We start from the raw sequence: 16,117 nt of genomic DNA on the forward strand, positions 1-16,117 counted from the left end.
AGTACTTGGTGCACTGACAGAGGAGAAATTTTATCTCTAAAGAAAAAAAGAAACCACCCCACTGTTGTGTCTAAAATGCAAAATGTTCATACTAATTTGTGTGAGAACAAAGATGATGGCCGAACATCCTCATGGCAGAAAAGAATGTAGCGTGTAGGGGACTCCACAGAGTACAGAGTTGGGTTTCAATTTACCATCAGTTGAGTCTGGGACATTTGAGATCAAATGTTTATTACCTCTTGTAAGATCCCCAGCTCTTCTTCCAGCTGCTGAGTTTCTTCCTTCACTGCCATCAGGTAATCAGTAACTGACTGTCGAGGATGCAGCCCCTTTTCAAAGCGGTTGTACATACCGCTCCAGAACCTGGAATTGACAGGCAGGTCAGCAGCTTTCTCATTTGGGGAGGTGGCCTCAGGAGACTGAAATACACACTTATTTTCTCTTCAGACACACATTTTCCTAAATGATCCATCCATGGATTATTTATCATTAGAGTGCATACACGTAAGTTCATTGAATATTTGGTAAGATTTTATGGTTCATTTGCATTAATTCTGTCCTGAAGGTGCAACTCTATAGACTTACACAGCTTAAACAAATTCTGATACACAATGGAAAGAAAGGTGAATGCCCCTTTGACTTAGATCATGTGGCTGAGGGTGGTTCACCACTGAACACAAACTTCTGCTGTATTATTTTCTTGTCCTACGCTATGGGCTTTAGAGCAACGGTACCTATAGAGCAGCCAAGGTTAAAGACAGCTTTTTGCAATCCCAGTTCTCAGCTGTTGTTGAGCTTGCCACGAAATCAACCTTGAAATTCTGCATGCGTGTTTTTGTCTGGGGCTGGGGGGTGAGATGCAGCTAGTTAACAGGTGTTTTCCCCCCTGTAAAGAGTTAAAAATTGGGAGTAAAAAACAGTATGGTGTCCTGTTCTCTTAAAATTTAAACTGACATTTTAAACTGGCCTATGGGAAAAGCATATACATTGGCAAGTTGTCTTCCTGTTCTATGGAATTATTTGACAAACCTTTAGTTAAACAGCTGAGTTGATTTTTCATTTTCAGGAGGAAAGTACTCAAACTGTAAGTCCATAGCTTACTCTAGCACTCCTGCTGTCTCCTATCTTTGTGGTAATACATGGCCGCAGCCAGACCCTGAGTATGTAATGAGTTGACCAGACAGGATAAGTAACAGAGAGACCCGCTGCCAGCTGCAGCTGTCCAGCCAAGTAGCTGGCAGATACTTTCAGAGCACATACATGCGCCTTGGTGGTTTATTATTCCTACCCCATTAGTATACTATTTAAGTCACATTCCCTCTTAAGTTTATAATTTGATAGCTCATGCTTGGAAACCTTTGTGCCCCCAAGTATTAACAGGATTACTCATCCGATGGAGGATCAGTACTTCTTTTATAAATCCCACTATCTTAAAGATTACAATTAATGACTGTTTTTAAATTGTTCTAAAGTGAATGTGACCTGGAATAGTAGAGGTGAAAGGATTCTATTTCTGTCATTCAGGATATTTATTGATTTTTTAACAGGTGCTTTTACTTGCAACTGGAAAACAAACTCATCAGTTTTACTTACATCACAGTTTTCATGAGTTTCTATTCAAGGTCTCCTGAAGTTTGTTAAGATTAATGGCACAATTAATTACTCAAGTCAGAATGAAAATAGTAACATTTCTAAAATTACGGTATTTTGTAACATTTTGAAAAAATTACCAAGTAAAATTCACTGTGTATACTTTGAGGTATAACAACATGGGAAAAGTCTGCTTTTGCTTTTACTAAACGCTTGTTTTAGCAATGAAACCATATGATTTCGTGACATGCCCCTTGTTTTTTACACCAAATGATCCAAATGAATATCACAAAATCTTGGAGTGGAAGATGAAGCAACTCTACATTTAGAAACCACAGATGTATACAGAACTGAAAGAGACATTTCTCAGTGGAAGAAATGAGTAACCATGAAATTAGGACACACAACTATCAATATAGCTTTAATCTTAAGCTTCTTTTCAGACTAATACGCTGTTGTGGAATGGCACAGAGGTGTTGACTGACTATGAGCACACAAAGAACAAACACATCTGAGACTGATTTTATTCTCTGTAAGCTACTTCATGGAATGAGAAATAGTTAAATACAAAGACATTCTGTTCTGTACTAACACATCCTACAATTCTCAGTAGCAAGTGATACCACCTACTTGTACAAGAAGTTGCATGGGGCCATCTGTGGGTGCAGGGTCCCTTGGGTTTGACTGTGGTCTGATCTGTACAAAGGATTCAGGTAATCGGCACGGTTCTTCCACAAGTGAGCCCACAGTGAATATGTTCGTTCTTGGATTCTGGGGGGGGGAAATAATAGAAATATAAATTCTCTACTACAATTCAGGTATAGCTAAAGCTTAGACGCAACATTCTAGTGCTCTGTACTACTCATTCACAATCAGTTTTGTAATTCTTTAACAGAATTAGCCTTAAGTTATAAATGTAGAAAAACACAGACCCATATTCCTTTGTTGGTCACTTAAAGGCAAAATCCAATCAACTTCCCATAACGCCAGAACAGCTGGAGAGAGGAGGTGGAGGGGAGGCTCCTTGGCGAGATGGGGAGGGTCGCTTCCATAAAACTGGTTTTCAGACCAATCTCTACACCAAGGGGATCCCTCCATCTGAAAGCACTCCTACACCATCGAGCTGCAATTTCTCATGGAATTAGGTCTTGAGATATGATGGCCTGTGAAGGTTTTGATTTTTAATGGACTATGGCACTGAGGTTGCCCTGCATCTGAGCAGTGAAAAGGACCAAATGGCAGCAGCAAGCAGTAACTCCCACCTTCCTCCCGTTACTACTGCTGACACGGTCAGCTTGCACCAGAAAAGTGGTGGGTACCGTGATGTACCTGAAGAGCCAGGGCCCTAGGAACCAGACATGAACATCAGCACTGCCAGGAATTACATTAATTGTCTCCGTTTGGGCCTGAGGGCAGGTAGGTTAATTCATAACTGCTTTGGGGCCAGACAGCAGAGGGATAGTTTGCTGACTCAGTCCTGGGGAGGGCTACTAGACAAAAAGGCTGTTCGTAAGAAAGCATCCCAGAGATCAGGGCTACAGTGTCCTCGCGTGAGATCCAAAGCTAAAACAGAACAGCAGTGACTCTAAACTGAGAACTTACCTAGAGTAAGTATTAGAGCTACAGTGACAGCTTGCCTCGTATGCTGTTAATGCTGCAATAAAAGCAGGGCCACAGCGCTGAAGGACTAATGCTCTTGTCAGTTTTCACTAATCCCTGTCATGCACACCGTGGATTACACTCCCAGCACAGCCACACTGCAGAGGATCAACTTTTTTTGGTATTAATCTGTGTGGCCAGAAGACAACAGCCAAGAAGCCTACACTGCACCCTGCGCCTTACAAAAGGCACGTACGTGTAGACTGGGAAATGCCTCGACTCTTCAATACACCGCCACCCACAGATCCCACACGTAAATATGCGACTAAATAAAAGACTTCCATACTTCAGCTCTCTTCTCTCCTTTTGGCTGTTACACAGGAAATTCCCAAACTGGCAAGAATAGATATGATGCTGTATGTGGATGAGGAATCTCTCGTTGAATTCAAAGGCACAAGGTAACTGCTCCATTAATTGCCAAACACACTCAATGAACTGGTCAATAACAGGGGATATCTCCTTTGGATCTCCATCTAAATTGCCATACCTGAAACAAAACAAGATACATTCAGTTATAACCTGAAATCCTGTAGGAAGTTAACACTAATGAAAACAAACCCCTTGCTTTTAGCATGCAAGTTATATCGTAGGCATTAATTTCTAAAGTCTCAACCGCTAGTATTTTTTACTTACAAAAACGATGCAAGATTCATAAAGTAGAATGAGGGCAGAATTTATCCAATACAAACAACAACAAAACCCCTTTTACTGGTGTCTTGTTGCCTTACAGCTACTAACATCTGGCTGCTGCTTAGCCATATGTTAATGCTATTAAGTTATACCACAGGAACAGAAGTTATCGTAAGAAAGACTGCAATGACTTAATAGCAAAAATGTATCTTTGACAGTTTCTTAATGGCAGACCATTCCCCAAACCAGAAAACTGAGCAGGAGAGGAACAGAATAACCAGAAAACTTTTTCAGCTGCCCGCTCTTCGTGAAATTTTTAAAAAGTGGGAAGTGTTTACATGCTACTATAACTCAGGTGAACATCAAACTTTCTGTCTATAAAGATGTCCTGTGGAACCACTTACAATGAAGAAAGGAGCCTGAAAATATAAACCACATAGAAGTAAAAAATATTTTATAAGTCTACATAACAGGAAAAAGCTTTTTGAATTAATCTGCTTGTCTAGTGTGTGTGTACATATATATGTGCATATATATATCTATCTATATATGTCAACAGAGTGGAATCCCAGGAACGCCTAAAATTGAAACTTCTAATTCTACTATGAGTATGCATCAAAGAAAATATAGCAATATGGAACTGCAAACCACAGCTATCCGTGGTGATTACATTGCATTATATCTTTCACCACTGATAATAACAGACATCTGACAGTATCATATTAAATGTAGTAATTCCTGATGGAATTTCACAGGTGGCGTGGAGCTGCACAGGTTTCCTGAAAGTTTTGTTGTGTTTTTTGAAACTAGAACAAATTTATATTCAAATCAAGCAATATGATGTAATTAAATACAAAACCTGATTTTTTTTTACTTTTACAGAAACTAGAAGGAAATACAACAAAGAAAGAAAGCGTGGATATTTATCCATGTTTAAAGAAATGAAGTCTTCAAAGATTTTCATTATATTATAGCATTTATATAATGGATGTACAAAATAACTTGTCCAAATAGACGCCTTTCTGCTTTGCTTTACCTGATGTTTCTGAACATATTCTACTGGTTTTTTTAGAACAGAGTGAAATAGGAATGGCATATTTTATGTAATAGATAACTCACAGACAAGCCTAAGATTAAGTACCATCCTGGAAGTTGCAGACTTTACTGAACAGAGACCTACATGAGGAGTCTTGGCACTACTGGAAGATCTGTTGGAGTCCAAAGCGATTTTGCAGGCCGCATACACGCTACTTCTCTCTCACATGGATCTCTCCATGCTCGTAGCAACTGCAAGACCAGCACTCAAGATTCCCAACACCAGTCTTGGAGTGGAATTATAAGAAAAAACTGATACAAAAATATTTCACTTTGATTTTTCCCGTCAGCTCAATTATAGAATAGGAGAAAAGGGTATGGCGGTTTCCTGAGGGCATTCTGTTGATACGCTTGTAAAGCAACAAGGAAATAATACTGGAATGGCAGCAGATACTAACTACATAAAAACATCTATAGGAAAACCGTAGCACTGCCTTACCTGTGGTTAAATTTGTGACCAAAGGAAACCCAGTCTTTTTCAATCAACACCTAAAATGAGAATATTGCATTCAACGCTGTGGAGCAGAGCTGACACGTGTTGAAGCAGGCAGAAGAGTAGTGTAAACAAGCAGTATTGGAATCCCAGTTAATTCTCAGAATAAGCAGAAAAGTGACAAGCAGGAATGATGCAAGCAAGCAATATTAGAATAAGCAGAAAAATAATGAATGATTAGCACTGCCACCAGCTCAAGGGAAAGTGGCACTCTTCATGGATGCAGATAGGATGCTGTTATTTCAGCACATCTTCAATTAGCTTGATTCATCATTTTCCAAAACAGAACCTAAAAACATCTCAAACATCTCTTTAACACATGACCAGTAACTAGATAAGCATTCCTAGATGCTTTACTAATGCTGATTTGCTTGGGAAAGGAACAGATTTTCCAACACAGCTGGTCATCGCAATCTAATATCTAGGGAGCACACACTACTGACACTCAAAACTTCACTGACCCTGAAAATGGAATACACAATCTTGCTTGCATGAAAGCTCCTTGGGCTGCAAGAAAGTTTCTTGGTCAAGGTTAGGGAAAAAAAAAAAAATGGGTGCCCAACTGACCCCCATCTTTGATAACATTTCATACAGAAACTGGGAGACTGTAACTTGGATAGAAAAAAACCCCTTCTGACAGGGGAAAAAAAAAAGGTATATTGAAGGAAAATTTCTTTTCCATTAAACCCAAAGATATTAACCTTAAATAATGCCATAATACTTTATTTACTCTGTGAAAAAGAACCTGCTTACCATGAATCCCTTCACAGTTCTGTAATACGGATCCAAAAGAAGGCTTGCTACAGAGCAAACCTGGGCTGTTCTATCCCAGCCATCAGAGCAGTGAACAAGCACACTCACACCTTCCTCAGCCACAGCCTAAGGATACAGAAAAAGTCAGAAATTTCACAAGCAGGGAGAAAAGCAGTGGTAAGAGAGGGACAGTGAGACAGTGCAATATAGAGAATATTAATTTGGGAACAGGGAAACCTTGTTCATTTTTGATTCTGCCACAGAGTTCTTGAATTAAGCTGAGTGTATTCCTCTCCTTTGAAAGGGCTTCATTTCATTTCATCTCATCCCATCCCATCCCATACAATATGGTGGTTGCAGCCTCACCTGTTTATGCTCCGCTACTGGAGCGTGTGGGATCCATTTCAATTAACACCCATCAATCTGTCAGAGCAGACAACTACCTAAAGCAGATTCAGATGCGGTGAATCTTCTAACTCACATAGCAGTAACAGAACAGCCATACTTGCAATATGGCTTGTAATTTCTCATCTTGATGGTAGTGTCAGTAACAGCAATGCCTGCTTCTGATGCCAGCAGTAGCACGGATATTGTTACAGCACGCTGCATTGCACGCTGATGACATACTTGTAAGGGTTTGTGGGGAAGCCTGTGGCAGTGGCAAACTTCCACATCTAATAAACAAGATTATAACAGTATCTTTAATGTAAATAACTGGGGAGAAAGGTTCCCATTTTATATATAAACACATAAAGAAGAGATATACAAAGTTCTCTAAAGTCTGGTGTGGCATTATTTTTGGAACTTGAGGGCTTTTTTTTAATTCTAAGGGTTTTGGCCTTTGTCATTTCTAAAGAGAACTGGATTTAGAATGCAGAGAAATAAAATAGGTTAGGAAAGATATTTCTTAGGAAAACAAACATTTAAGTTAAGTTTGGGCTTAATAGGGAACAAGGAATATTAATAAATTATCTGTTTACCTCAAGAGACAAGTAATTTCTACCAAAATAGAATCCCTGTGGGCAGGAGACCAACAACTGGGAACTGTACAAATAAGAACGGGTCAAAATGCATGTGTAAGGAGGCACAAGGCTAGCAAGCACATGGACAAAGGATAAATTTTTTTGGACAGTATTTTAAGACTAGCCACTGGGGAAAAGTTGGCAAGAGCTAATGTAAATGACCTGACTTCTATAAGCTAATTAAAGCTCGTAGGGCTGGGAGAAATAATAACATGTGCATTCATCCTACAGCTGCTTTTCTGGTAAGAAACTACAGTTGCCTGCTGAGCAGGAAGAAGCAAAGCAAGAGAAGCAGCTACTGAAGAGGGAAACCCATGAAGTTTTATCCATATAGTCATACGTAGCAGTCATGTGAATAAAATGGTCTAGGAGAAATTGTAATACTAATCTCAAAAATAAAAACTGAAATAGTAAAAGGCAGAGCACAAGGAAGGGGGTAATAAAATCAAAACTACTGTTGGTAGATGACAAATACCTGCATTACTCTGGGTGGGATTAGGAGAAATAATTTCTCATCAAAGCCAACAACTGTTTTCTGAAACAGTTTTTGAGTATATAAGAGTAGAAGCTTCTAGAGAGTTTGGGTGTGGTGATACACAGGAGTTAGTTTAGGGGGTGAATTTCGCTGGTCGCTGAATAACTGAGAGGGGATACCACAGCAGGCAATATTCCTATATGACAACGACCATGCAAAGAAGTAGTCCTCAAACAGAAATCCTCAACAAAGAAAACGTCCAGAAACCAGTTTAGGAGGCAGGGAAAATAGGGAAAGAAACAGTGACAATCACTGCTGGGGAGTAAAGATGGGACAATCAAACATCTTGTATAACAAGATACAGGCTAGTAGAGGCTTTAGTACATTTGAATTCTTCGGTGAAAAGAACAAACTTTTTTTTTTTTACCATATTAGCAAAATGTCCACATGACAGCATCTAGGAATCATCTCTCCTCGTGTATGAAAGCATTGCAAGATGGGATTTTTCAGATACAACATAACTGAAGATAGCAGAAGTTACCCACAAATGGAATTTGGGCCTCACTTTCTGTATCTGGTTAGTCCAAGTTTTGGTCTCATTTTACACACTTTACCTTTGCAATGAAAATGCCAGCATCCATAATGGCTTTGATGTGCTTCAGCCAGCCAGAATTTTCTAGGCCCCACAGAAAGTCACTCATTGAAGGTGATTTCAGCTCACAAACTGTAAAATAAATTACATCTGAAACGTACAGTAATTGTAGTCCCTTAAGCTTTCACTGACTGTTGAACCTAGGAGTTATCTCTTCAGATAACCCCTGTATAAAACATTTGTCTTTTGAAAAGAATGGCTGCTTCACAGTCAAATTTTACCACTGAAAAAAAGTATAGATTTAAGAAATGGGGCTGGGTCAAATTTTACCCAACATGTTGATTTAAGTTAAAAGGAGAAGCTGTTACAAAGGCTTTTGCAATCAGTTTACCAAATACATCCTTCTGTGCAGCACAGATTTTCCAAAATTGTGTTGGGAGCAAAGTCTTCAAACCCCTGAGAGGATAACGAGGGCTTGGAAACAGAAAGCACACGATTTCTGCTGTCAGCCAGGCGCTGAACGGTGCCACCGCCTCCCGTCACCAGCCGCGTTCGCTGGTGACGCTCTGTGAGAGCAGGCCCACCAACCCCAGCCTCAGCATCCCCGCCGATGATGGTGTTTGAGTTAAAGCAATTCACTCAACAATTCTCCATCCCTGAATGAAACCTTACTAAAATTTCACTAGTAGTCAGAAAGTATTCTGATGGTGAGGAAAAGCCATTGTTCATCAAGGAAAATATTTTCCTGAAGACTTTCCAAGCTCTGTGCCATGTCTAAACAAAAAAATTAATTTCCCAGTTTTTACAACATTAAGTTTCTATCCTCTTGTGCCCCAGTGTCTATTTTTTATTATTTCAGCGTTTGTGACATCAGAGGGAAAAAAAGGCAATCAGAATCTAAACCATATACCTCAATTCAGCAGCAAAGAAAGTACAGCGTTTGGTGCAATCTGTTTTCAACAGTGAGATACTAAATTCACCCCATAAATAGACTATGCATATATTTTGATCTATGTAGAATTATACTATCTTTTAAGTAAAAAAGATACTAACCAGTGAAACTCCTTCAAAGAATACAGTGAAAAATGTCACAGTTTTTACTGACTTAATGTATGATCTGTGAATTAACAATGTCTTAGTAGGTGTCTTGTCCTGTGGAAATCTTCTAAAAGACTCAGTTAATTATGGCCCTTATGACCAGTGGTGTAACTTTAGTTTCCTTCAGTGTAATAGGAATTTAATTTTACAAACCAAAATCAGAGTTTATACCGCATCTGAACGTATCTGACTGTCTTAACTCCATTCAATTCGGAGGCATAATAGCCTAACGCGTCCATACAAAATTTTGCAATCTTTGTATATAGAGCCTCTTCCAGATGGTTATTTTAAAAGTAATTTTTGAAGGATATTTATAAAAATGCATAGGCAGCAGCACTGAGAACAAACAGCTTTTCACATGATTAATGCCCCTGTGCAGATGGAAGCATGACCAATTAGCAGATGAAGCTGCTGTCTCTGTTTACCAAAGCCCAAGGTAAGGCTGAAATAGTGCTTCGCTCATTCCCACTACCAAATTAGAGTCAATATTTACTGACTACTTCACTGAGCAAAGTTCAGACTGTCCTAAAGGCATACACTGTATATTTCACATGATTTTGGCTACCAATCTGGACCTTAATACTGAGTTCAATTATTACTTCAATCATGAGGCTTATTCTAAGGAGAAAAGGCATTTCCATCTCAGCAGAAAATGTACCAAAATCTTGGAGAAATAAGGTCTGATGCACCTGCTGGGTGAGCACAGGAAAATCAAGAGCCCTGGGGCAGAGCTCATAGCAATCCAGTGGTGCTCCCTTCCCCAGGAGGGGAGGAACAAACAAGACCTGGTGGAAACTGCCTCTTCCACCAGCAAACGTGCCAGAGGGGGATGCTGTACCGGTTCCCTATTTCTGGCAGGATGGCCGTAGGTAGAGGAAGGAGTAAATGCTGTGGGCCCAACCCTTATGCTCTCTTTCTGGATGATCCATCACCGAAGTCCAAGGATCAGAGGGCTGCTCTTACATCAGCACCTACTGCTTCTGGTATGAGAGGAGGAGAAGCTCGTATTTGCTGTTTAAATACAGACAGGAGCACCTGGGGTCGTCATCTCAATGCACAATGAAAGGGGGTCAAGTCTTGGTTGGCCCTGGATGTATGGCAAAGCTCACCCCATCAAAAATGCCAAACAGCAGCCTCAGTCAGCCCTCGAATCTTTACTGAGAAAAGTCCTTGTCCAACATTTCCTTCTAATATTAAAAATTGTTTCAAGGAGGTTGTGTGCAGGATCAAAAATATCACAAGGATCTTCATATACACCTCTCTTTAAATAATAAAAAAAAAAAAACCAAACCAAAAACCAACAAAAACCCAAACCCCAATACTTCACTAAAGTAATATGAGGCAGCAGAGAGAAAAGTAAAACAATTTTTTTTTTCCTGGCAGGAAATTCCAGCATGTTGAAATGCATTTTACTTCCAGAGTACAGTCAAATCTCAACATTCTTTGCATATTCTGAGAAAATTCTCACTATCCTACAAATGTAATCACTTCATAATGCTGATATATTTTGCCAAAATATATTATACAAGAGTAAATACATGTTAAATTTAAAATAAATAAAATTGCTAGAATTACTGTAAAATAAAAAAGCTGAAACCCATTTTTTTTTACCTACTCAAATAACTTATTGACAGTATTATAAGTATGAATTAATTTCTTCAGCTTTTCCCTGCAGAAACATCATCGAAAAGAACACATTCCTAATATAAGTGCATTTTCCAATGGAAAACTGAATAGTTACTTTTTGTTCACCTTTCCTCAGCACTGGAAGTTATTGACAATTATATATTGAAAATAATCTGCAGTCTCTCATGTGAAAAAGATTATCCAAACTTCACTTCTGCTTAATTCCAGTAAGTTAAACAAAATCGCCCTTGCACTCCTGCAACACATCCAACCTGTTATGTCTGGATGTCCTCTTTTCCATGATGCACGCTTTCAAGCAATAACACAACACACATTAAATTAAAATCAGTTTTCATCAGCCTCATTTTTCTTTCCAAAGGTTGTTATGTACCTTATAACATCTCACAACAGATCACGAGCAGCAGACATATTTTGTAATGTTTGTAATGTAACGCAATGCTTTACCTTATTCACCTAGATATGGTTGAGTACTCCTTGATAAAAAATTAAAGCCATGTTAAATATGTTATCGACATCCTTAACAGCCTTTTTGGTTCTGGTCCCCTTTGTATGTGCACATCAGGTAATAAATACCCATTTAAAGGCCACCAAAGAAACAGATGAAGGGACACTGATACCAATGGAAAAATAGAAAAACAGTGCAGCACCTTACATGAGAAAACGCCTGCTCTTACACTGAAAGTCATAAGATTAAAAAAAGAAAAAGTACTTGAAAGCCTCAAGTGCTTGAAATCACAGATTTAACTTCTCTAATTTCTAATCATAACAGCCAGGTCACTAAATACGGGATTTCAACAAAGCAGATACAAAAACTATGGAAAAAGCAGATGTTTTGAGCATATGGCTAAGTCACGCTTCCCAAGCAGCCTGAAGTGTTAAATGCTTTAGAAATCACTTTGTTACATGTCAGTTTGGGCCATGGGCCTGTCTCATGAAATCTGGCTCAAAAATAATACACAGCACTGTTCCATGCACCCAGGCTGGTTGTTTACATTTTAACTTTGATGGTCCGAAGCCAAACAAATGAAGGGACAGGTTTACTCACTCAGCCTCTCTCCTAGCCAAACAATTCTTTGCAGTGAACTAAAATTCCTTCTATTTTCCTTCCTGAGACCCTTAGACTAAGGAGTTAAGTACAAATACATCATGAAGGGAGTGTTTTACCTGCATCACACTTTACTTCTAGTTTTCATAAAGTGCTCTTATTGGAAAATAGAACACAGATCTCCCATCATGGAAAATTTAAGCCCTTCTTAAATCTAAAATTCACATTTGCATACAGTTGATGGGAGACAGATGAAGAACAAAAGAGCTTGGGCAGAGCGTCAAATCAGGAATAGCTAGATGAAGACAGAAGGTGGTGATTCTATACATGAAGAAAACACTGAGACATTGTGGAGTGAGCACTATTTACTATTTGCCTATTAAAAATCAACAAGCTTTTGAGGGTCAAGGATGGCTTATTTATCCTTAACCTTCTCCCAGAAGGCCTCTAAACAGTACTATGCTCCAAATATTAAATGGCAGTAGAGATGTGCTGGTTTATACACTGCTAAGTATCTATAAAGAAATTAATTTCCATGGGATTATGAAGCTGCTGAACGGTTACACATATTGACTGTGAGTTTCAATAAATGGACCTGATGCGACGTGCTCTGTACAGGGCATGAATAACTTTCTATTAAAATTCACAGTCTAAAATGCACGACTACCTTACTGAACACATACAAGAATCAAACCATAGATTTTCTGAGCTTAAAAAAAATTCCCTGGCATCAAAGCCAGCTGTAAGTATTTTTTTTCATTAAACAATCGAAGTGGAAACTGCAATAGAAGATGTAGTAGCAGTAAGATGTATTGAAGTCAAATGAATTTTGTCATTAAAGTAAATGATATCTGGGTTTCACCTATGAAACAAGTGTTTGCACAATTAGGAAATCATCTCTAGTTGCGATGATGCTCCATTGCGCAAGCCCCATTAGCCAGCAGGCAGCTGCATGCAGCTGCAACAGGCAAAGATCTCTTTTCCTGGCTGTTTTCACTGCAGCTGATTTCAGAGCAGTTATCCTGATTTGTACGACAGAAGGATCGAATCTTTCCTCTAGTTTTCAATAAACAGTATTACCTTCAAGCATTTTCTGCAGACTGTTTCTCATGACGTGGATGTTCTCAATGCCTATGAACTGAAACTTGATGTTCGAGTAGTTGTCTTCATTTTCATATCCTTTCCCTGCTGCTCTGTTTGCTATTGCGTTGAGCTGAAAAAAATAGGGAAAAGTGGACGAAAACCAGTAGCAAACAGATTCTTCTCAAAACAAAGCTTGTGGTCTACTGCAATACATCAGCGTGATTTAAGTCAGGCACAAATAGGAAGCATTTATCTTAGTATCAACACAGCAGGTTAGGAATCAGAAATCTGTTCACAGCCTATTGCAGAGCACTGGGTTGCTGATGCTCTGACCTCCATTTCACACACTTCGAATGAAACTTTGTTAGTGAGGTTAGACACAAAAAACACAGCTTATATAGGGCTCCCCTGCAAGAGCAGAGGTTTTAATTGGTTTCTAAAACGCTATTCTGATTTTATTTTTGACCAGCATTATGCTTACTAGCAGAGTATACCCAGGAGGTGGCAGTGTCTTATCTGCCATGCATACGTACACTGTAACGTTGCCCAAGTTACTGTGTTTTACTGCTCAAATAATCAAAAAGTTAATACAGTTTACTCCTTTGAAGCTTGGAATAATGAAGAGAGAGTTGGAGTAGTTTTTCGTAAGTGTATGGTATCTTGGCTTTAGTTCTGTAAGACCATGAAAGATTTAAACTGACAAAATTACCACAAATTTTTTCATCTGCAATGCAGCACTATCAAATATTTTGCTGTGTTTCAGAAAAAAATACATTCAGCTGGAAGCTGGAGTTTTCTCTTTGAATCTGTTACTTGCTTACTGGCATGGGAAAGTCACTAAATGCTTCTTTATTTCAGTTGTCCCAAGCATAAAATTATGGGATTTTTTAATGCTTATTTCCCCCCCTTTTGAGATTCTGGGGGAAAAGAAAACTATCTGTCAAGGCCCTTATGCCAAATGTTGATTTCTGAGCTGAAAACTAGAGTGGATAGAAGTGAATTAAGTATTCTTACTTTATTACCCTAACTACTAGGTTTGGGTTTTTTAAATTTCCTATAGCAAAATCTCACTGTCCAATAGAAAGAAATTGTCTTTTTGCATGAAGTCCCTGCTCTTCTATGAAATGCACACTGTAAGGCTGGGGGAGCCTTTCAACTTCCTAAGAAATATGAAGGTTCCAGGAGGAACAAAGTGGCCCACATGGCAGAACCTCCGTATCGCCAAACACTTACCAGCTTCTGCGCAGGAAAGATATAAGAATTAAGTAACCATGGATATTGCACATCCAGACTGGAGGGCACTAACAAAGCTTTTGTAGAGACTTTCTGAGGCATCAATTGGACAAAAAAGTGACTAATCTTCATCCCAGTGAGAGCCAATGCTCATGAAAAACCAAAACAAAACAATGTCTTAGGCATTGCCTAGGGAACAAGAGGCTATGCAAGTAACTGTTTCCAGTTTATTTCCCAATATTGCAGGCAGTGCTACTTATTTGCTGCTTCTGTGGTTGCTTCTGAAACTCACAATAATATACTTGAGTACTCATCTAGTGGTACCATAAGATACACAAGAATGTGTCCCTTCCTGATCTCTTCCACCCCAGACACACACACTCCTGATACTCAGTTTTAATTTCGAGCTGAACGCATTGCCGTTGAGTGAGCATCACCGACTGTCTGCTGCCAACCTACCTCCAACTGAGATGAACAAGTCTATGTCATATGTCAAGATAGGTTTCCATAGACCAAACGTAATGTGTTAACTTTCAAAGGAAACAGCTAAAGACTAAAACTCTTTATGCCATATAACTTCATTTTAGATGCATAAACAGAGAGGCGAGACCACTTTTCCGTTCTGTTATTCTGTCCAAGGTAATACGTGAAGATAGGAGATTTTTTTCCCATATTCACACTTTCTAGCACATCCATTCCCATGATGAGAACTTGGCAATAGGAAAACACAGTTACCATTTGTGGACCACCATCAGGAATTGAAACATTGCATGAATTTCATGATAAAACAGAAGAAACCATACTCTAAGATAGGAACCTAGGCAAAAACCCAGCATTTTTCATTTACTCCTGTGGAAAACTCCCTTTAACTTGTAATATGCTATTCAGGAAGAAGCGCTGGCATAAAAGAATTCTTGTCTATCAACTAGCAGCCTGCTAATGTTTTGACTATCAATGAACAATTAAAAAAAAAGATACAGCCTGTGAAGAGCATGTCCTTTAAGGACAGAGTCCTCAGTGGGACTTGCTAGAAAGATATAAATTATCTGTTGAATCCTGATATTTCTCTTTTGAAGTGGACGTCTGTGTTCTGGTATAAACAAAATGAAGCAGTCTCTCTCTGCAACAGCATATAGCTTCACAAAGAAAGATCTGTATGCCTGAGTTTAAGCCACCACAACCCCCTGAAACCCTAAATGAAAAAAAAAAAAAAATCTAGCCCCTAACTGACCTAGTCATCAGTACAAGAAATGTTGTTAACTGTCTCTACAGCAGAGCAATTTTATAACAGAAATCCTTTCTTTCTGAAATAGCCCTCTTTAAAAGTAAATAAATATCAGGTTAAATTTGCAAGACTTTCTGACACTCATTTATTCTAAATATTGTCAGTTGCCAAACTTTGCAGCTGCCACTAACATTTACTAACATGTTTTCCACATCACCTACCAAAATTCCATCTGTTGCTCTTAAAGCAGTTGTAAAGCACTCTAAATTGTGCCTGTCCTCGTTTAATCTCAGTGAATATGAGGATACAACCTCTACAGGGATAAGACCTCACTTGCCAGATTTCCTGGCATCTCCTTTAATATGGAGGATAACCGAGTCCCGTCTTGTTATAAAGAGTTATAGAACTAATTCGTTTTACTCATAAACAGTAAGTTTATATCAGCTTCTTCTGTAAACACATAGAGGAAGGAGAAAA

General features: G+C 38.9%; 1 protein-coding gene across 5 annotated transcripts in view; it reads right to left on the bottom strand.

The window, feature by feature from the left end:
• Window positions 1–16,117, bottom strand: part of MTMR7 (myotubularin related protein 7) — a 50,248-nt gene that overhangs the window by 612 nt on the left and 33,519 nt on the right. For 2 of the 5 annotated variants that reach the window (XM_055796900.1, XM_027789975.2), the window contains exons 7-13: window positions 13,180–13,312; window positions 8,332–8,441; window positions 6,221–6,346; window positions 5,414–5,463; window positions 3,536–3,736; window positions 2,221–2,361; window positions 237–363 (exon numbers count right to left, since the gene is read on the bottom strand). In XM_055796900.1, coding sequence (XP_055652875.1) covers window positions 237–363; window positions 2,221–2,361; window positions 3,536–3,736; window positions 5,414–5,463; window positions 6,221–6,346; window positions 8,332–8,441; window positions 13,180–13,312 — 888 coding nt within the window. The remainder of the gene's footprint in view (window positions 1–236; window positions 364–2,220; window positions 2,362–3,535; window positions 3,737–5,413; window positions 5,464–6,220; window positions 6,347–8,331; window positions 8,442–13,179; window positions 13,313–16,117) is intronic. The other 3 variants (XM_055796902.1, XM_055796901.1, XM_055796903.1) reach the window with 3 other exon arrangements.

Source organism: Falco peregrinus, chromosome 2 (genome assembly GCF_023634155.1).
Source record: "Falco peregrinus isolate bFalPer1 chromosome 2, bFalPer1.pri, whole genome shotgun sequence".
Classification (NCBI taxonomy): domain Eukaryota; kingdom Metazoa; phylum Chordata; class Aves; order Falconiformes; family Falconidae; genus Falco; species Falco peregrinus.